We start from the raw sequence: 22,975 nt of genomic DNA on the forward strand, positions 1-22,975 counted from the left end.
TCTAGTAATAATGAGAATGAGAACAGCAAAAGAAAATGAAGAAAAGAGGAGAAAGGTAGTAAATGAAAAAGTAAAAAGCTACAAATTAAAAGAAGAAAGATATAAGCAGATATTCCAAGAAAAATTAGACAATATTTTGAAAGGTAGGGCAAAAACTGCTAGTATAGAGGAAAAGTGGGAAAATCTCAAGACCAGCTTAATCATAGCTGCTGAGGAAACTTGCGGGAAGACAAAAATAGCAAATAATAGCATGAGGAGAACTGAATGGTGGACGGACGAAATACGAAGGAAATTAAAGAACAAAAAAGAAAAATGGAAGAGATATCTAAGTACAAAGCGCCCTGAAGATTATGAGGCATATAAAGAAAAAAGAAAAGAGGTTAAAATAGCTGTAAAAGCAGAAAAAGAAAGGTCATGGGAAAAGTTTGGACTAAAAATGACAAATAATTATAGAGAAAACCAAAAACTCTTCTATGGCGCATTAAAACAGCTCAGACAAAAGAAAGAACACATGATGCCGAATATAAAAGACAAGAATGGAAAGGTAATAACAGAAGAAAACCAAATAATGGAAAGATGGAGAGAACATTTCAAAGAGCTAACTCATGCAGACGTAGACAACATAGTGGAGATACAAGAAATTAATGAAGAACAAAAAGTAGAACCCATAACAACAGAGGAACTAGAAAAGGCAATTGAAAGAGTTAAATTAGGCAAAGCACCAGGCAAGGATGATATCACCCCGGAAATGATAAAATTCATGGGAATAGAGGGAGTGGACAGCATGAAAGAACTAATGAATGATATCATAAAAAGAGCAGAAATACCACAAGACTGGAAGAAAGACATTATACTACCAATACACAAAAAGGGCGACAAGAGAAACTGTAATAATTACCGAGGTATTACTATATCAAGTATTCCTGGGAAGGTATTCGCAAGAATAATAGAAACAAGAATAAAAACCCAAATAGAACCAACTATGGAAGATACACAATGTGGATTCAGGAAGGACAGAAGCACGCAAGACCACATATTCACAATAAGACAAATAAGTGAGAAAGTAATCAATAAAAATAGAGAAATACATATATGCTTTATTGATCTGGAAAAGGCGTTTGACAGAATACAAAGAAAGGACGTATGGAGGACATTAAAGGAAAGAGGAGTTGACAGGATAACAATTGATGTAATAAAGGATATGTACAATAATAATACAAATACGGTGAGAACCAACAACGAGGAATCCGAAGAATTTACTACAAGTCAAGGCCTCAAACAGGGATGCGTGTTGAGCCCACTGCTGTTCTCAGTGGTACTGGATACAGCAATAAAGAAAGCCAAGAGAAGAATGAGAAAACTAATATTAGGATACTGGCAAATGAAACAGACTCAACTATCAGAGCTTCTATTCGCAGACGACATGGTTTTGATAGCAGAAAACAGAGAAGACCTTCAGAACAACCTTGAAATCCTAGAAGAAGAACTGTCAAACATAAATATGAAAATAAATACAGAGAAAACAAAAACAATGATAATTTCAAATAAGAGAAAGACACACGCAATACAATTAAACGGAAAACAACTAGAACAAGTGGAACATTTTAAATACCTAGGAGCAATAATTGAATCAAACGGTAAACAAGACATGGAAATAAATGAGAGAATGGGACGAACAGGAAGCTTATTTAACACTATGAAAACAACATTTTTGGGAAAAAAAGAAATACCGGAGAAGGTAAAAACGGCAGTCGTTAAATCAGTAGTTAGACCTACAATCATGTATAATAGCGAGTCATGGACATTGACTGGGAGACAAAAATCTCGAGTCAATGCTATGGAAATGAGGTTCCTGAGGAAAATAGCAAACAGAAAGAGGACAGACAAAATACGAAACGAAACAATCAGACAAAACCTAAAACTAGAACCAATAAACGAAAAAATAGTAGAGGGGCAACTAAGATGGTTCGGACACGTGTGTAGAATGTCGAATGAAAGATTAACAAAACGAGTGTTTGAAACGAGAATGCAAGGGAAAAACAAACGAGGAAGACCAAGAGTTAGGTGGGTAGACGAAATCAGAAAAGAAGTTGAGAAGAAAGGATTGACATGGGAAAGTGCACGAAATCTAACACAAGACCGGATAGCATGGAGACAACAGTGCAAATCTTAACCCCACCAGCCTTACACCTAACGGTAGAAAGGCTTAGGACTAAGTAAGTAAGTAAGTAAAATGATTTATTATCGACGGCGGCGACCTAAAAGGAACGAAAGATTATAAATTGAAGGTTACGAACTAAGAAACATTGAAAAAATTCTTCGTTATTATAATGCATATATAAGGGGATTTCAATTAACACATATACGAGAGGATTCCAATAAATTTCAAATGCTACAAAATTCTATTTCTAGATTCTATTACAAATTCTATTTCGCTTAAGATTTAAGTTTAAAAAGGCCAAATAGGTAAACTTTGCAGAGGTCAAAGACATGGCCATTAATAATCTGAGTCCTACCCCTGAGAACTACATCTTTATGGAGACAATCAATAGAATATCAAGTGAACACATATCCAGAGGCTGCAGACAGCATTTCATGCCGGGCCTTTACGAGGACTCAAACCATTCTGGCTAAATATAAAAGATTTAGCTAAACAAGAAATCAAATTTCGAAAATGAAACAGTGAAAAAGCAAATCTGCAGAAGTGATATGACGCGGTATCCAACACGATAACGTTTTCTTTGTCTTTCGGCAAGTTTGTAATTAACGTCTTCTCAAACCATTCTTCATATGGATCTCCGTCCATTTCGTCGTGGTAATCAGCGGTTGCCTTCTTTGCCAAGAAAGTTAATTCTGCCCATGGCACAAAACCAGTTTCAATTCCAGCATGAAGATGAACAAATCGATGACCTCTTTAGGTCGGAGCTTTTATAGTAGTGATTGTAGTGAGTATTGTAGCATAGCTCTGAAAATGGCTTTGTAAACTGAAAGCGCTCACCTAAAAATTAAATGTTTACATACTTCAAAAATACTTTCCATTCTTTGATTTCTAATAAGAAATGTTCAAAATAGAGACAAATTTTTAGAAGTTATCGCTAAACTCCAATAAAGACGGTATTTAAAGAAAAAGATGATTTCTTTGAGTAGGGTGGGTTTTATTTTTCTCCATCGTCACCGTTGGCTTCTTCTATATTTTTTAATTTTATTATTTTTTCCCATATTATGAGTTTGGAATATATTCTCCGAATAGAATATAAGACGAACATATTTCATTATTTTCTCCGAATAGAATATAAGACGAACATATTTCATGACACGACCAAATTTTAATGGTAGGCAGAAACCATTATTTCTTCTCCTCATTTAAATGACCTTGTTTATTCTGTTCTATTGCAATCCTGACAAATAACTCCCCTGAATATGTTAGAGAAGTTTGTATGAGTGGAAGTGACTATAACAAATAACTAGGCTGCTTTAAGTATGAGTTGCAATCACTCGATATGAGTTTAATATAGAGGTAGTTTAGTATGAACTTCCACTTCTAACGAAGTTATTGTTTATCAAAACCTGCCTAGGTGTCAAATAAATTTAACAGAAATAAAAGAAATTATTTATTTTATGTTCAGATATTTTATTAACAAAAAATTGTATAAAATAATTTTCAAACCATTTATTGCTACTTACCTAATAGTTATCAAACGATTAATTTTTTTAAGAAAACGATCAAATTCTTTTTTTTAGTAATCTTATCTTAATATTTTACGTGCATGTAAATGAAATTACATTTAAATATTGATAATTTTTGTTTTATTGATAACTTTAATAGGCATAGTAATTTTGAGTTTGTTACAAAATGGATAAAGTTTTGGTTATTGCAGTCTTTTCATTTTTTACTACATGGTAAGTATATAATTTTATTATATATATCTATCTATATATATATATATATATATATATATATATATATATATATATATATATATATATATATATATGTATGTATATGTATATATGTGTGTGTGTGTGTGGGTGGGTGTGTGTGTGTGTGTGTGCGTGTGTGTGTGTGTGTGTGTGTGTGTGTGTGTGTGTAATTTTACTATAAATTTGAGTAGGTACAGTTTATGGATTTTATTTTATTTTATTTTCAGTACTAATAATAATTTGTTATCATGAGAATATACAAGGTACAATTGAGTTTACCGAAAGTACAAGCTGAATATAGCCGCATATGTCAACCAAGAATTAAAATATTTCGGTTTGGCAGTGTTGGGATGTTTTTAGAATGTATCTGTTATATGCTTCAAATATAAAGAGAGAAAGCTTTTAAAAAGTACATATCGATTATACTATTTTATGAATTCTGCAATTTTTAATTTATATTAAACAATAACAAGTAAATATGTGTTTGTTTTGAGATTAATTACAAACATCTGTTGCAATCGGGCAACTGCTGATTTGACGATTGCCCAATCTATTCCCTAATCTATCAAAGGGTAATTGCCAAAGAAACTAATATTTACTCATTCTTGTTTTATATAAATCAAAAATTGCAGAATTCATAACATAATTTAAACAAAATGTACAGAACTTTATCAAAGGCCTTGTTGTAATCTATGAAACACATGAATACATCTTGATTTATGTCAAGACATCTTTGAGACATAACGTTCAGTGCAAACAACGCCTCTCTTGTTCCAAGTCCATTTCGGAATCCGAACTGGGTATTATTGATGTCCATTTCAGTAAGTTTTTAATTGGTAGAAATTGATTTAGTAGAGTTACCCCTCCCCTGCTTGAGTCGCCTCCTGTCGTTGACCTAGCCACACAATGTCTTTCGACATGCGAACAAACATAAACTTTCCGTTGGTCCCAATTTAATTTATCCCAAAAGGAATTGAAAATAGCTTCCTCATTTCTTCTGTGAACTATCTGTAGTTTCCCTTGGAAGATTTTTCATACAGTTTAGAGACACAGGTGAGTCCCGATTTTCCTTGGTAATGAACCCAACTTAAGTTTTACTCTAGATCCGTAGTATTTTATTTTTATTTCGCTTCCATTTACTTTGATCTGCATTCTTCTTTCTTTCTTCATTCACAATTCCATAATCAGGAACTTCGGAACTACAGAAAGTGTGTAGTTTCGTCAATGTTTTCTTCTGCATTTTCAATTAGCATTTCATCTTTAGGTTTACCGCTATCTACGACTTCTAGTTGGACAATACCTTAAAAATTATCTGAACCTTCTGCTCGGAAATTGAACCGTGTACTTGGTTCTTCATAAATAACCACAGACATTTGTTCAATTGAAGTTTCATCAAAAACTTCACAGTCTGTTATATTTTTAAAAAAGATTAATATCATTAATTATATAATAATATATATTTTTTTAATTTCCAGCTTTGCTGATAGTGACAGAACTTTTCCCGAAACATTTTCATTTGGAGCGGCAACAGCTGCGTTCCAAATAGAAGGAGCGTGGAACGAAAATGGAAAAGGAGAAAACATCTGGGATCATTTCGTTCATACAAATCAATCAAGAGTTGTAGATGGTAGTAACGCAGATATTGCCTGTAATTCATATCATAAATATGCAGAAGATGTGGCTTTGGCAGCTAAAATGGGTTTGACACATTACAGATTTTCCATTTCTTGGTCTAGGTAAATTAACACAAGGGGAGGATTTTCTACTTACCCAATTTTTAGCTATAGCTTTCTGAAATCCACTACATGTAGATAAAAGGTTGATATAGTAAAGTCTTGCTGTCTTAAAAATATTTTTTTCATAACGTCTTTAACTTTGGGGAAGTATCAGTGCAGGCAGTACGCATTTTGTCTAAAAAAATTTGTAACAAAATAACGACTCAATTTGTATTGAAACGTTATAATGTTTTAAGTATCATTTGAAAATGATATAGGATGTTTCTTTTTTAGGTTTTTTAGGTTTTTAATTATTATTTTAATTCGGTCTTTTTGTTCGGAGTACATCTGAAAGAGAAGGAAAGACATTATGCATTTATGTCATACTCAGCATTATATTAATACAATATCTGTCTATTTCTATAGTCTAGTTACCCACTTTTATATCCGAAATTTGATTATACCCTATGTTATCTTTTTACGATTTTCGGAATGGAAATCGAAACGTCAAATATTCTTCAAAAAGAAGCCTTAAAGCAGTACTTCTACACAATGGCAATAACTATGCTGCTCTACCAGCTGGACACTCAGCTTACTTAAAAGAATGTTACGAAAACTTTGAACTGGTTTTAAGCAAACTCTGCTATTCATAATTCAGACCACAAATGGACCCTATGTGGTGATGTAAAAGTGATTTCAATACTGCTTGGTCAACAAAGTGGCTATACAAAGTTCCCTTGCTTTCTCTGTAAATGGGACAGTAGAGACATAAAACAACACTACATAAAAACACCTTGGCCCTTGAGAGAACGCTTACAAGTAGGGGTTAACAATTTTAAGAGGAAAAGCCTTGTGGATCCCAAAAAGGTGTTACTTCCATCACTTCAAATTAAGTTGGGGCTGATGAAACAATTTCTCAAAGCATTGACAGTGGAGTGTTTCCTGCTGGATGATAAAAAGAGATAATCCTGAACGAGTTAACAACCGGAAAAGCAGTAAAAGAAGCTTCGTCAAAAAGCGAAAGTTTAAAGAGAAATATAAGTGTACTGGAAATGTAGTTTGGAACATGATTAATCTTCTTCTTCTTCAGTGCCTTATCATTTCCGGATGTTGGCGATCATCAAGGCTATCATGGTTTTGTTGACTGCTCTGCGAAACAGCTCCGCTGAGGTCATCCCAAACCATTGTCGGAGATTTTTCAACCACGAGATACGACGGCGTCCCGGCGACATGATTAATAAACAAACTAAATTTTATAACGTTGGAAAAAGATTGTTATTATTCAAAAACATACCCCCTACTTTGTGAGAAGATCTGACGTGATAGACAAAAATGGTTTGCATTTTATAAATCAGCGCAGAAAAGTACATAGAAGTCAGTTATCAAATTTCAAACAACTTTCAAAAAATAATTTTTTGCAGATCTGTGTTGTAATATTTTGCTTATACCGAAATGCATTTTTAGATTATTGCCAAATGGTTTCATATCTCCAGCAAATATCATAGCTTTAACTTACTACCAAGACTTAATCCGTGAGCTGGAAAAGTATAAAATAGAACCTGTAGTGACGATTTACCACTGGGATTTACCTCAAGCATTACAAGAACTAGGTGGATGGCAAAATGCAAAAATTGTTGATTACTTCGTTGATTATGCAGATTTGGTATTTGCTAGTTTTCCATCTGTTAAACATTGGATTACATTTAATGAACCGAAACAGGTATAGTTTAATTATTTTTTATCAAAATACTTTAAAAAAATGAATTGCTTACTTAATGTTTAAGTCGCATATTTCCTCGAATTTTTGTTAAAAATAATGCAAACTAAAAGTCACTTTATTATTATACAAAAAGGGGACAGTAAAAGCAGGACTTCATCAGGGCTTTCATTGCTAAAGCCATTTTCTTCTATAGAGCGTTTCACGTTTCACGTAAAGAACGGAACATTGCGTAAATAGGGGTACATACTAATTTCTTATGAACGATAGGAGCGCGCCGATGCCACGACGAGCACAAGCATAACTCAGGGTTGTATTTGTATTTATGTATTCCATTTACATGGAAAATACTCCATGAAATGAACTTTGTTTTTTGAGTAAGCCGACCATGATGAAACAGCCCGATATTTTGAAATGGAAGTATCAGTATTTGCGTGAGATAAAAATATTTCGTTCCTAAGGATACACCGTCGTTTATTTGGATGAAACTTAGGTGAATGTCGGACATAGTGTTCCAAACTTCCAAACAATGGAAGGACCTCTCAGTGACTTTAGCCAGCGACGCGTTTGTTAAGGAGTTGTCAACAGCCGACACAACGAGGCCCCCGATTTGTTATAGTGCATGCAGGTAGTGAATTGGGCTTTGTGGAATGTGCTGCTTATTGGTTTTTAGCTAAAAAAACTCAGCGGACTATCATGATGAGATGGATGGTCAAATATTTTAATAATGGTTTAAGGAAAAGCTACTTTCTAATCTTCTTTCTGAGAATATCATGGACAGCAAGGATCACGAACAAGGAAGTTCTAGAAAAAATGAAGAAGGAACCAGAGATTGTGTTTACGATCAAACGCATAAAATTGCAATATCTGGGACACGTTATGAGAAATCAGCACCGTTACTCCCTGCTGCAGTCTATATTGCAAGGTAAAGTCAAAGGTAAGCGAGGACCCGGTAGAAGGAGAATATCATGGCTGCGGAATTTAAGAACATGGTTTAAGAAAACCTCAACGGAGCTGTTTCGAGCCGCAGCGAGCAAGGTCATGATTGCCAATATGATTTCCAACATCCGAAACGGATAGGAACCAGAAGAAGAAGAATCTTCCAGGGAAAACTGTTACAGTGATGGACAATGCTTTGTACTATTTGAGGAGAGAAGAACGGATTCCGACACAAGCGGTTAATAAAGATCAAAATAAGACATTGTTACTGGATAAAGATACCTTTTTTAAAGATTATTTAAATCAGAGCTTAAGGAAGTTTTCGTTGGCGTTTTATGGCGTTAATATAAAATCCTAACGTCATCTGAACAAAGAAACCTGAATTAATTAATTGTTTTGAAAATTGCTAAAAATGCAGGTTACTGTAATTGTAAGGTAAGATCGATGACCAATAATTTATTATATGTAGACTTCGGCAAATATGCAAATAAAAATGTAAAAAATATGCGCATAAATATGCACGTGTTTACCCGAAAATATGCAAATATTTTACAAAATATGCATACAAATAAATAAAAAAATTGTAAAATAGTAACAATTTTATTTAAAAAAAGTGTACATAACTAAATATTTCCTACTATTCATTAAGATTTACATTTATTTTAAGTAACTACATCATTTTTAAGTATGAATAAACTTATTTAGAATTATGGTAACAATAAATGACCAAGTGGTGTTCAAAATTTTCTAACAAAAACTTGTGGCTTCTGTCTGAGTACATATATTTATATATGGAAAAACTTCGTTCAACATCAACTGATGTAACGGGAGCATTTTTCAAACTAACCAAAACATTTGGTTCTAAATTAATTGTTTCCGAAATATTTCCAGCTAGAACACTGACTACTTCAGAAAGAATATGGTAACTTTTATTTTTTTCCTAGTAGCTTCAAATTTTTTTAAAATATCTTTTCCAATATTACCTCTAACGTTCCGACAACATGACGCAAATTCTTTTATTAATGCTGTACTTTCGAACAATGACAGTTTTGGTGATTCTAACTGAGTAATTGTTTTTTGAACAAAACTAAAATTTGATTTTATAAATGAAAGTTCTTGTTGAAGCAAGTTACTCTGAAAAGTTTGTTTAGAATCCAAAAGAGATTGGGAACTTTCATCTGTTAACGTATCAATTATGTTCTTTATTTTAACAAAATGATCTGCATAAAAATTAGCTGCTTCTAACCATGTTCCCCATCGCGTTAAAATAGGTTGTGGTGGAAGAGGAATGTTAGGTAGCATTTCTTTATAAAGTTGAATTCTTATAGGAGATTTAAGAAATACTTTTTTGACACTGGATATCATGGTATTTACAAGAGGAAACTTTTTTCGTATTTCCTCTGCAACTCTGTTTAATCCATGCGCTACACAAGTAACATGTATTAAATTTGGGAAAAATATTTTTAAATTTTGTCCTGCTTTCACCATATAAGGAGCAGCATCCGATAAAATAAGCAGTAATTTATTAGAAGGAATAGTTGTCGGAAGAAAAAAAGTTGCTAATGTTTCTTGTATAAAACGCGAAATTGTTAAAGCATTTGTTTTCTCAAGTTGCTGGCATGAAATAAGATGAGATTTTGGTAAGGTATCTTCTTTAAGATACTGTCGATCGGATAGCCAAGCGGGCTGGGCGGCTGGCTTCTCCTTCGCTTCACTGCGAGAGATGTCAGTTCGATCCCCAGCTCGGTGACAGAAAACAAAAAGGCTAACGCAGCAGTTTAAAATTCTAAAATGAATCTGCGGCTTAGTCTAGAATATGCTGGTATCTGATCGGCCTATGGTGGAGCAGTACGGCAAGAGATAAGGGCTTGCGGCTTGGTGATACTCCTCCATAGATCCCTACCGGAAGGGCGTGTGCCGCCTAAATACCGGGTATATATATATATATATATATATATATATATATATATATATATATATATATATATATATATATATATATATATATATATATCTTCTTTAAGAACACCAATCAATAAATGAGCAATATACTTTCCTGAGGAATCAGTGGTTTCGTCTACAGATATGTAAAAATAATTATTTGCAATTTCTTCCTTAATATTAATTAACACCGACGAGTATAGCCCGTTCACATTATTTCTTCTTAGAGACCGATCACTTGGAACATTAAGTTTGCAATATTTTTTTAGAAACGAACTAAAATTTACATTTGCTAATTTTGAAAGCGGTATGTTTGCAGACACTAATGCGCGACACAAGTCTTCATTAAAAGTTTCTTGCTCATCTAATTTTTTTGAAGTAGATTGGAAACATTTAGCCATTGAAGTTTGATGTTTTCCTCCTATTTTTCCTTTTTTTTGCAATGTGTGAAGCAGTTCTCACATGTTGGTCTATCTGAAATTTCTTCTCACATGCTATCTATAAATAAAAATAAAAACCTTTATTTTAACCCAACCTTAAAAATATAAAAATATACAAGGTGTTTTTGGTTAATCAAATAACTGGTTTGGAAAAAAAAACACTCGCTAAGTGTTTTAAATGCAGTATTAATCCACAAATTAGTTTTTGTTACTAACCATTAGTACATCATATAACTTATTTTAAAATTCAACAAAAGTTTTTTTTTTGTTAATTCAATTACAATAAAAATAATTGTGTTTTAGAATAGCTGACTTCATAAAAAAAAGTAAAGGTGAAAAATGTTTCTAAATACACACCATTGTATTGTACCATGGACAATTTTTTCTCACTAAAGGAAGCTATTTTTCATGTAAAAACAACACACGAGTACTAAATTTCAAGTAAATACGTTTATTGGTTTTAAAGTTATTGTTGTTATTAACTAAAAGAATTTAATTTTTTTTAATTTTAACACCCTGTATCTCGAAAAGTAAATAAGTTTGACCCCTCATTAACTAAACTCCTGGACAAAATTAACGCACCACTTTAATTAATCTAAATATTTACAATATGAACACAAAATAGAACTAAGTTACATTGAAATAATAATAAACACCTACAAATAAGTCCAACATGACTTAAATCAGTCCATCATGACCTTAATTTGCCTTATTGTTTCTTTAAAAATTTGTTTTTGCCGGAAATGCGTAAATAAGCTAGCATAACTCCAAATTACAAAAAGAAAAAAAAATAGTAAAGTAACACCATAAAATGCATCTGGATCTACACTAATACCGTGTAGGCCCTCCTCGACTTCTTATGACTGCATTTATGCGTCGAGGCATGCTTGATATCAAATGTTCAACAAAAGCTTGCGGAATATTCTCCCATTCTTTAATAACGGCCTCAATGAGTTGGTTGTGATTGGCAATAGGGGGTCTACGACTTCGAATCTTTTTTTTGAGATAGTCCCATAGATGCTCTACAGGATTCATGTCCGGACTGTTAGGTGGCCACTCTAATAATGGAATATCAACATCATTTAGGTAGTCAATAACCTGTCGAGCCACATGAGGACGAGCGTTGTCTTGCATGAATAAAAAATTAGGTCCAAGAAACGGAGCAAAAGGCATTACATGTTCGATAATAATGTTGTCTAAGTAATAATGTGCATTCATAGACCTCGTACGTATGGGGACTAACTCCGTACGAGCTTCAAAGCAAATTCCCCCCCAAAACATTTTAGAGCCACCACCAAAAGGTACTTTAGGAGAGATATTGCAGCTGGCAAACCTTTCTCCTCGCCTTCGCCAGACACGCTCACGACCATCTGGAGCTTTTAGGCTTACTCTAGTCTCATCGGAGAAAAGAACTCGTTTCCAATCGTCAATGGTCCAATTTTGATGCAATCTTGCAAAATTCAATCTCTGAACTCTGTGTTCTCTGGTAAGCAAGGGTTTTTTGGCCGGTTTCCTGTTGCTCAATTCTGCTTCATGTAAACGTCTTCTAACTGTTCGAGATGATATCGCGACATTTCGAACATCTGCTAGTTCATTTTTTAGCAAATTGCTGGTGACTCTCCTATCTCTGAGGGCACGTTGTCTCAAAAAACGATCATCAATTTGATTAGTGCAACGTTTTCGCCCTTGCCCTGGTCTTCGATGGTACGACCTTGTTTCATTATATCGCCTCACCTTGCGACTGATGCTGGAATGATGTCTTCCTAACAAACTTGCAACGTATCGCATTGAATATCCTTCATCTAGGAGAGTCGATGCTCGCACTGCCTCCTCCATTGACAAATTTCTTTGGTTCATTTTTTTATTTGATTTTTATGCAAATGAACTTCCAAACATGCATATGATGAAAAATATCACAATAAAAAGCTTGTTTGTCACAAGCACTTTGATTTAATCGGCACGTTTAATGAAAAATTTAACTCACTTTTAGTCTAAAACGAAGTTTAATACAAATTATTGTTAAAACAAGACTATTATTAACTTACATAACAACTGTCACTGTCAAACAAGGTCCATAGGCAACTTGTCGTACAGTTAATTATCGATAAATAAAAATTATTGAGAAAAATATGAGTGGTGCGTTAATTTTGTCCAGGAGTTTATATCGTTTTGTTCAATTTTTCGAGAAGTATCTACAGTCAAACGTTGTAAGTGTCATTTGGAAACACCCTGTATGTATGAAATATTAGATATTTAATAGAAAATATTAGATACTTACAATTTTGCCACAGACTGAACAGTAGATTTTTCCCATATCCATAGACAGCTCTTTATAAGGTTTAATCCAAGTTAAAGCACTGATTGTTTTAGGCATTATAAAATCACAATCTTCCTTTTTGTTACGCACAACGAGTGTTTACGCTTTGAATATCAAAACAAAAATGATTTACAAATCTGAGCATCAAATTAGAAATGTTTAGGTACCTAATTCAATAAACTGGGAGATTTTGGAAAATCCCTAAATTAGGAACAAAACTATTAGCCGTTTACCTGCTGTTAAGATACAATAAATTGTAGATAGATTTGGGGATTAGATCATAAAATGCAAATGAGCGAACCCTTAGCGATTATCCAATAACTGAATGCCTCAGTGACCGAGACTTTCTAAGAATGTTGAGGGCTACTTAAATTGATCTTCTTTGAAATTGTAAATGTTTTGTACCTGTAGAGATTAGGTACTTAGATCATTTCTTGATTAAAATGACTACAAAATTTTATACAAGAATTAAAATAAATTGGTATGTTTAAAAATTTTCAAATACAGTATAAAAATCTGAACTTTTATGCACTTTATGCAAACTTTTATACAAATATGCCAAAATATGAAATATTTGCATAAAATATGCACAATATGCAAAATATGCAATATGCATATTTGCCGAAGTCTAATTATATGTCACTGGGATAGATAAACTTACTATAAAAATAAAATGACGTATAACCAACGTCAATGCTTTACGAAAATAAAATAAAATAAAATAAAAATTAAATAAAACTAAATAAAATTAAATAAAAGTAAATGGAATTAAATCAAGTTAAACAGAATTATGTAGAATAAGATAATTTTTTGGGCGTTTTGTGGTGAGGGTAGAATAGTTTGTCGGATCGTGACGTATGATACAATAAAGTCCAGCGGACAGTACAAATACACTTTGTACTGTTTTTTCTAATATACACAACATAAAATGTTATGACGTTACAATTATCAAAATAATATTAATTTTACACAAGAAGACAGCAATATGTAGCACAATGTAGCAGCAACGATATTAGCAATTGGCAACAACATATACAACAAACCTAGATTTACAAATATACAGAATATCTTACCAAATGGAAAGCTTTCTATGTTCGCATTGTCTGTATGCTTTAATTTTTAGGTGTGTCGTAGCGGATACGGTAAAGGTAACATGGCTCCAGGTATAGCACGAAGTGGAATAGCTGACTACATGTGCACCTATCACGTCATTAAAGCACATGCCGCTGCTTATCACAAATATCAAGACCGCTATAAATCTCTTGGAGGTAAGTCCCATTACAACAATTGTTGCTTATGGTATAATATTTTATTTTCTAGGAAAAATTACTATGGCTCTGGATGGCATTTGGAGTATACCGTATTGGGATCATGAAGAAGATCGACAAGCCTCAGAGCGGAAGTTAAATTTTGAGGTATTTATTATATCAATTATTGTAGACTATGACAAGTTATGATGTGGTGTATGGGAATGAACGAGCAGAGATACTAAAGTTGCTACAAAAAGCGAGGTTCAGAAGTGGCTGATAAAAAATCATCAAAAAAAAATAGAGAGCCACTCAAGGACAAATGCAGACTAAAAAATAATCAAGAATATTGATAAAAAACTCTGGAACAAATAGATAAATCTAATAATTTAAAATTTAGATCATTTTATTTACGTTACATTAAATTAAGTTTCCTATTATTGTTGCACATTTCGTAATGTAGTTTTTGATGTGAAGGAAAAAATTTGAAATTCAAACTAGCAACAAATAGGCGTTACATTAAGTTTTCATGAGATATTACAACTTCAATAACGATAAACTTTCTCCCAAGGATAGATTTAATATGTAAAAAAAATCGTGGATGTCTCAATTCTTCAACAAAATACCTGTCTAATGATGACACGTAATATATTTCTTAATTAAAATTAAATGTTTGTATTACTGGATGTGAGGGACTTGACCAATCACAGATATCTATATCGTGGCAAGATGTCCCCTTCGAAAAGAAATAGCACTCACGCACGTTTGGCCGGTGCGTTGTCATGTTTAAAGAGCACTTTTTCTTCTCCAAATGGGGCAGATTTCTCTGCAATTCGGCATCGAATCGGCACAATAATGCGGCATAGTAGAGCCCTGTGACCGTTGTGTCCTTCTCCAAGTAGTCTTTATTGGTTACACCTTGTGGATCCCAGAAAACAGTGGCCATCACCTTTCTGCCTGATAGGAAAATCTTCGTCTTCTTCGAAATACGTTCGCCTGGTGACATCCACTGTTTCGACTGTTCCTTGCTGCTCCGAAGTAGTTTCACGGTTGCGCTTGTTGTGCGGAGTGAGCAAACGTGGAACCCATCGTGTCAACAGCTTTCTCATAACCAAAATTGTATGCAGAATATCGTCCACGTGGTCTGTTAAGATGATTACTATCTTAGCTATCTATCTAAGCTATATTTTGTTACGTTATCCTCCATGCTAGCTATTCTCGGGCCACCTAGGCATTGATCATCAAAAACCGACGTACAACCATGTTGGATTTCGTTAAACAAATTTTTCACAGTTAACATTGAATGAATAGAGTCACTGTACACAGCATCCAAGCCCTCAAGAGCGCTGTGTACAGCCCTGTGTACAGCGCTGTGGCTGTACAACAAATTTTGGCATTAACCGTCTACGAAAATGTACGATAGTAGATATTTCCTGGGTTAACCGATAATAGTATAAAAGGTCCGGTTACAGGTAATGGTTTACCTGTGGTTTAAGGTCTAAACAATGGACCAAGTCAGATAAATTTAATAAGATTTACGACCGCACTAATTGAAGTCAACCATTTTCTACTAAAAAAACTTTACTAGATAAAATTTTACGTTTTTATATTTACTGTTATTGTAATTTTTTTAGTTTGGATTATACGCTCATCCAATCTTCTTTGGCGACTGGCCTCAAGTGGTAAAGGACAGAGTCAATTATCGTAGCAAAATGGAAAACTATCCCGAATCTCGTTTACCGGAGTTTACGGTCGAAGAAATGAAGTACATTAATAGAACTGCTGATTATGTTGCTTTCAATTTTTACAATACAAAGTTAATTAAAGACATAGATGAAGCTTCTTTTGATACTACATCTTTTGATAATGACTTAAGAGTAAAAGAGGATGTCGATCCTCGTTGGACTATTGCTTATGATGGTAATACAGTAAGTATCTACGCCAAGTTGAAACGTAAGTTTTAATAAATAACGTATATTAAATGGTTTCAATTGTTATACTAAAATGTATTAAGGTTAGGGCCAGCAAATATGCATAAAGATATTTTATTGCCGGCCACACAGTAACTTGAAATTACTTAAGGTCCATAAGATATATATGATCCATAAATGTATTATGTTAAAATATGGTTTTATTTACTTAATGAAATACTACTAATATCTATGTTAAGTATCAAATCTAGTTTTTGTCTAAGACAAAGGAAAATTTTCCAAAATTGTCAGTTTTTTTACTTTTTTATTAAATTTAAAATTTGTTTATTAATTTAAGATATATCCCCAAGGGTTAAGATCCTATCTGAAATGGATTGCGGAAAATTACAACAGTCCCGAAATTATAATTACTGAAAATGGGATAGCTGATAATGGTACTAGCCTAGAAGATAATGAAAGAATATCATATTTATCGGTAAGTAACGATATCAATTTCCCTAAAATCATATAGGCAGAGCAGGTTAGATAAAACGGAGGGATCAGTAGGTTAGTAGTTTGGTCTTTATTTAGTTTGGAAATACAGAAAGATGTCTGAAAATACAGAATGACTTGATGTTTGGCAATTGACGTTTGACGTATGACTTTTTTCATTTGGCGTTGGAACGTTTTGACCATACAAATGAAAAGAAGACAAATTAACTGATGCGATCTGTCACACTTGCCACTTGTCTCACTTGTCCACCTGTTCGTGACGTCCGTGCGGGTTGATGTTTATGACATCAGAATGGAAGTACTGGAGGAGTCCTTAGTAGCCTGTACTCTGCTCATAAATATGTAATAACTCCTCACTGAAATTTCAAATTTGAAATTATAAAAATTTCTGAAAAACCAATAGTGATTAATCGATTTTCAGACGCCACAGTGATCGTCCTCCATCATTTGTTGTATGTGCTGTCCTAATTTTGTTTGTAATATAACGAGAATTAAAATCGCAATTTTTTTATACTGTTTATCTCAATTTGTTTATATTTACTATATTACATTGTTTATACTGTTTATTTATTACGTGTACATAATTATTCCTAAAACTAACTTTGCATAACAGAAACCAGTATTCTTACACCTTAGTAATAAAATTACAGATAATTCAGCTAAACAGTCGAAGAACCAGAGTTAGGTCATTCCATTGGATCCGGTTTACACTGCCACATAGGGCATTCAACAAAGTGACAAAAAATAAAAAAAAAAAATTAAATTTCTCCTAACAAAAGAGATTTGTCGGGATAGGCCGTTATATTCACATAAAAGATCTGGTGTGTGTATAGCGAAATTCGCGGAAGAGATATCATATTTCTAGACGTATATTTTTACTAAAAAAATTTTTCTAGGGCTATCTGAACGCTGTTTTGGATTCTATTTATGAAGATAAAGTTAATGTTACTGGTTATACAATGTGGAGTTTACTGGATAATTTTGAATGGACTTCGGGATACAGGTAATCAAAAATCAGTTGAGGTACTATATATTTTAATCATTTCTTTATTTATTCATTTTTCAGTACATAACTGTTTTAGCATATTTATTTATTTATGTATTTATTTAATTTTATTATTCTCTTGCAGCATGCGTTTTGGATTTTACTCTATAGATTTCAAAAACGACAGCCGTCCAAGAACAGCGAAAAAATCTGTAGATTATTATAGTCAAATAATTAAAAATAGAAAAATTCCGGAATAGTTAAAAATTAAAGTTGAATAACAATAACAACTTTTAATAGATAAGTATGGGACACCAAATTATAGCGAACTCTAAAAAAAACTTTCAATCTGAAAACAACAGTAAATTATATAGGTACATATATATATATATATATATATATATATATATATATATATATATATATATATATATATATATATATATATATATATCTTAATGTATTAATATATAAAACATTGTAACTTCTATGTTCTGTAAATTTAATAAAATAATTTTAATAAATATTTATTTATTATATATTTATTCATTCTATATGTTTTTTTATTACCTTTTCAAAAGATCTTCTCTTACTACTTATTGCCAAATTATACAACATTTATTTGATCTACTGCCATGCTTAATAAATAAAAACACCTTTCCATATCTGTTGTCCACACTCTTGATCCAACCTTGAGTTTAAAATAAAAAATCGTCTTAAACTTAAAAAAACGCTGGCAGTATTTTTCAAAAAGAGGCACTAACAACCAGAGAAACAAGTGACAGTGCAAAACAACCCCATCGAGCGGAAAAGCGAAGCAAACTACCTAGGAGTTATCATGGACACAGGATTAACATTTAAAAAACACATAGACGCCACAATACAAAAAGCAAACATAGGAAATGCGTCAATAAGAGGACTAGCAGGAAGAAAAAGCAAACTGCGAATGAAAACAAAAGTAAGATTAATAAATAGTATAATTCTTCCTATACTAACATATGCATCTCTCGCATGGAGACACATATGCAATACAACAAAAAAGAAAATACAAGAGGCACACAACAACAGCCTAAGAGAAGCAGCCAACGTACCGAGATACGTTGCTGAAAGAATTCTATTTAGATAACTACAACAAATTAGAGTGACTGAAATAATGAAGGATAAAGCAAGAACAAAGTTCGCGGAACTGGAGAACCATGCAAGTCACATAGTGCGAGAGATCATGAGATATGACACTTTCCACCGATGGAAGCACAAAAGACCCAAACAACAAATAGTAGAGTAAAAATAAAATAAAACTAGAGAGAAAACAAACCAAAATACCAGAGAGAAAACAAAAATCACCGGAGAGAAAATAAAACAAAAAACAACACACAACAGCAGATAGCTCTATAAAATCGTAGACAAGCGCAAGTAGAGTGTACTTAAGAATAAGAAAAAGGCAAGAAATATTAAAGTTGTATCTACGTCAATATTTGATATAACTTTAAATAAAACAAATGAGTGATTTTTACGCCTTGAGAATACGTGAACATGAAGTTACTGAAATGTTTGATTGTGATCACCTCAAATATGTGTATAAAATCTATAATATATATAAACTACATATAAAACAAATCTGATCATACCTAGTATGTATGTAAATACCATAAATTTATGCTATTAATAGTTCGTTCGGTTTGATTTAAAATAAACAAACCATGAATAAATTAAAGGCACTGAACCTGAGACACAAATCAATTCCTAACGGTTTAGATAGCATCGGAAACAAGATGATCGTTGAATCATAAAAATCCCGGCTACCCACAGCTGAAGAATATGATATTGTACTTACAGGCGGCAACAGGTAGTCACAGGTAATAACGTTCTTTCATAGAAATATCGTCGACAAAGGCACTTGACAGGTTGCACCCGCGACAGGTGTATTGGGACGTCTCAAGCAGCGTAGATGATGTAAGTAAGGTACCGAATTACCGTGGATTCAATCAGCACATTAATCATCAAATCAATGTAGGTACAGGTAATACATCAGGTCAATCCTCACAATAGACTAGACTGGAATAGAATAGACTGAACTGAATGGATGGAGGAAACGTCAAGCAGAATTAACTCAGTGTCATCGAATTGAAGGACGTCTATACGACAAGAGAGAAAATTTACTGTAGGAAGCAGTGTATGAAGATATATTGATAATGGTAAATTGAAATTACACTTACCGCCGTTTGATGGAGACAATCGCATGCAACAGGAACCACAACGAAAATTAATTCGGTTTTCGATATTTAGGCCAGCTAGGGATAAAAAAAGAGCGAGAGTATTTGCCGAAGAGTGCCAAGCGAAAATGGTACTTAATTGACAAGTCCGGTGTGGTCTTATTTTCTATACTCTTCTACTTTCTCCTGACTGAAAAGATTATTTCATAGAAGGGCCACATCTCAGCTTTTCTTAGAAAATAAGCTGGGTTATTCGACAATAGGAACGAACTTCTTTGTTAAGAGGAAGAGTTTCTATTTAACTAACGAAAGATAATAAGAGCAAGGACAGCATACTGTGAGCTATTTCGTTGTTGCGAACGCCCATTGCTTAAGGGTTATTTTTAATGCATCTAGCAAAGTGTATGGACATAGGTGGCGTGAAAATAGACTGAACATTGGTTCAGTTATGTACGAAGGTAGCTAAAAATCCAGAAAATGGTATTTATCAAAACATAGGCGGTAATAAATTGACGATTAGTATGCCAATGTTTATCGTAACCAGATATAAAGGTAATAAAGCTAAGGTTAAAATTGACTAGGTAAAAGGGTAGTTTGTAACTAACAAGGAAAATTGTAATGGGGATCAAATCCGAGTACGCAGTATCTCTTGATGATTATCAAAAGTCTATACAGCATTTACAAGAGATGGAGATTTAATGCATACATCCATACATCATTAGCAGCATAATATATTTAAAAAATAAATGAACGAAATAAACTTGTTACTCGAAAATAATTAACATTAATTAAATTAAAAATATTTGCGGCCATTTTTGACTGACGACTTATTATCAATGTATTCTCCTACTCTTAAATGTAAAGTATGTAAAAATGTGAGATTGATTAACTACGTTATGAATGTAGCCATCGTGTAGTGGTATTTTAGACTACCAGTTATATTCAATTAGGTGCGTACATGCAATTCCCAATTATATTCCCCTCAGCCACTGTGGTTGATTGAAACGAAACCTACAGATCTCGATAATAATGTACATTAAATAAATTATATCGTTAGCACACTATCAAGACCAGAACAAAACGTGTGATTTCGTAGTTTATCCTTGAGATTACAGTGAGTGAGAGTAATAACCAAACAAATAATTATTAAATCTCATTCGGAATGAAAGGAAATTACCATTTTGAGAAAAGCCGACTCTGTAGTGCGCTGTGTGTGAGCAAAACGGTAAGCATTAATTTATCTCTTAGATTTTTTACTTTTTACAAAATCTGCAATATATTTTAATAATAATAATATTAACTTATGAAAACATCACTTACTTTTAATTTAATTTCTTTCCTTATAAACTAACTTATATTATTATTAATTATCGATATTTAAATCATTTTGTCAACAAAACAGTATTGACAGTTTTGCTATCGATTATAGGCAACCAACCTAACTATCCAGGGTGGTATTTGACCCTTTGTGTCATCATGTTGTAATGTGATATGGTAAGGAATACGCCTAAGAGATTTTCATCAAATATTTTTATTAAAAAGTTTTATCGTTGATTAAATATCCGGATATTTAATCAACAGTTTAATTTAAGTTTGTTAACAAGCAATAATAACGAAAATAATTTCAAAGTCACTCAAGCGCTTTAAAAAATAAAGAAAGGAAAGGCAGTTGGACGAGATGATATCCCTAGAAGCGTGTTAACAGCTTTAGGGGAGACAGGAAGTTGACTTGTACACATTAGAATATGGGAGAGAGTAATCATCATTCAATCTTCGCTTATCCACTGCTGGACATAGATCTCCCTCATAAGGGAGAGAGTAATACATAGACGAATACGCAAAAAAACCAAAATATCCAAAAATCAGTGTGGATTTAGGTCATTCAGATCAACATTAGGTGCAGTTTTCGTTACAGGTAAAGCGGTTCATGGAAAAATATAGCAATGAAGAAACAATCGGTGATGTATTAGTCCCGGGTGAATATGTGAATATTGTGAGATATATGTGTGAGGGAGTAACAACTAGTGTTCTGCCACAGGTGTGGCAGGGATTGATACAGTTCATGTGGAAGAAGGATTGTGTCAGGGTTCAGTGCTTAAATCTGGGTATTTGGCCTTATTAATGTTTAACCAGACAATATTAAAACTACAGCGTAACATTGCTTGTTGCTTAAAATATGCTTATTATATAGTATTAGTTGAAAATACTGAAAAGGATTTAGAACGAAAACTGGAAAATGGATACAAGAAAAAGATTTAAATCTAAGACAAAATAGAGCGTGCAGAAAATTCATTTAAATCTGGAGTCACTACAAATTAGATGATAACATTAGATTAGATATGCGGACGACACTGTGATTTTAGCCGAAAACATTGAAGATCTTCAGAGACTGGTGACCAGAATAGCAGAGTATGGAAAAGAGTATGGTCTAACAATGAATGTCAAGAAGACGAAACTTATGAGAATATCGAAAACTCAAAGAAATAACGAGAGTCTTCTAATAAACGAAACCAACGTCGAACAAGTGGACAAATATGCATACCTGGGAACAATGATTAACTCCACAAATGATTACAATCAGGAGATAAAAATAAGAATAGAAAAGGCTAGAGCAAATTTCAACAAAATGAGAAGAGTTCTATGTACCAGGGATTTAAAACTGGAACTAAGAGTTAGGTTGGCGAGGTGCTATGTTTTTTCGACCTTATTTTATGGAATGGAATCTTGGACCTTGAATGCTACATCAATGAAAAAACTGGAATCATTTGAGCTGTGGGTGTACAGAAGAATTCTGAAAATATCATGGACAGAACACGTCACAAACAAAGAGGTTCTGGGAAGGATGAACAAAGAAATGGAAATTTTAAATTCAATAAAAACAAAAAAATTGGAATATCTCGGACATATTACACGTGGGGAGAAATGCACCTTGCTCCAACTGATCATGCAGGGAAAGATCCAAGGAAAGAGAAGCATAGGGAGGCGTAGAATGTCATGGCTGCGCAACCTGAGAGAGTGGTACGGATGTACATCAAATGAACTTTTCAGAGCAGCCGTCTCAAAAGTTCGAATAGCTATGATGATTGCCGACCTCCGCCGCGGAGATGGCACTTGAAG

The 22,975-nt window shown here is 33.2% G+C and overlaps 2 protein-coding genes across 2 annotated transcripts in view; both read left to right on the plus strand.

Moving 5' to 3' along the window:
* Positions 1 to 3,797: 3,797 nt before the first annotated feature.
* LOC140441578 (myrosinase 1-like) lies at positions 3,798 to 18,197 on the plus strand. Its single transcript, XM_072532399.1, has 9 exons — positions 3,798 to 3,900; positions 5,397 to 5,657; positions 7,101 to 7,356; positions 14,114 to 14,258; positions 14,311 to 14,405; positions 15,872 to 16,165; positions 16,506 to 16,643; positions 17,557 to 17,663; positions 17,791 to 18,197. The coding sequence occupies exons 1-9, from the start codon at positions 3,854 to 3,856 to the stop codon at positions 17,903 to 17,905; spliced, it is 1,458 nt and encodes a 485-aa protein (XP_072388500.1). The 5' UTR covers positions 3,798 to 3,853; the 3' UTR covers positions 17,906 to 18,197.
* Positions 18,198 to 20,813: 2,616 nt separating this feature from the next.
* LOC140440728 (protein FAM151B) overlaps positions 20,814 to 22,975 on the plus strand; it is a 7,745-nt gene continuing 5,583 nt past the window's right edge. Inside the window, exon 1 of the mRNA XM_072531105.1 lies at positions 20,814 to 21,083. Within this exon, the coding sequence (XP_072387206.1) occupies positions 21,021 to 21,083 (63 nt within the window). The 5' untranslated portion in view covers positions 20,814 to 21,020. The remainder of the gene's footprint in view (positions 21,084 to 22,975) is intronic.

The sequence above is a fragment of the Diabrotica undecimpunctata genome, chromosome 5 (assembly GCF_040954645.1).
Source record: "Diabrotica undecimpunctata isolate CICGRU chromosome 5, icDiaUnde3, whole genome shotgun sequence".
Lineage (NCBI taxonomy): Eukaryota > Metazoa > Arthropoda > Insecta > Coleoptera > Chrysomelidae > Diabrotica > Diabrotica undecimpunctata.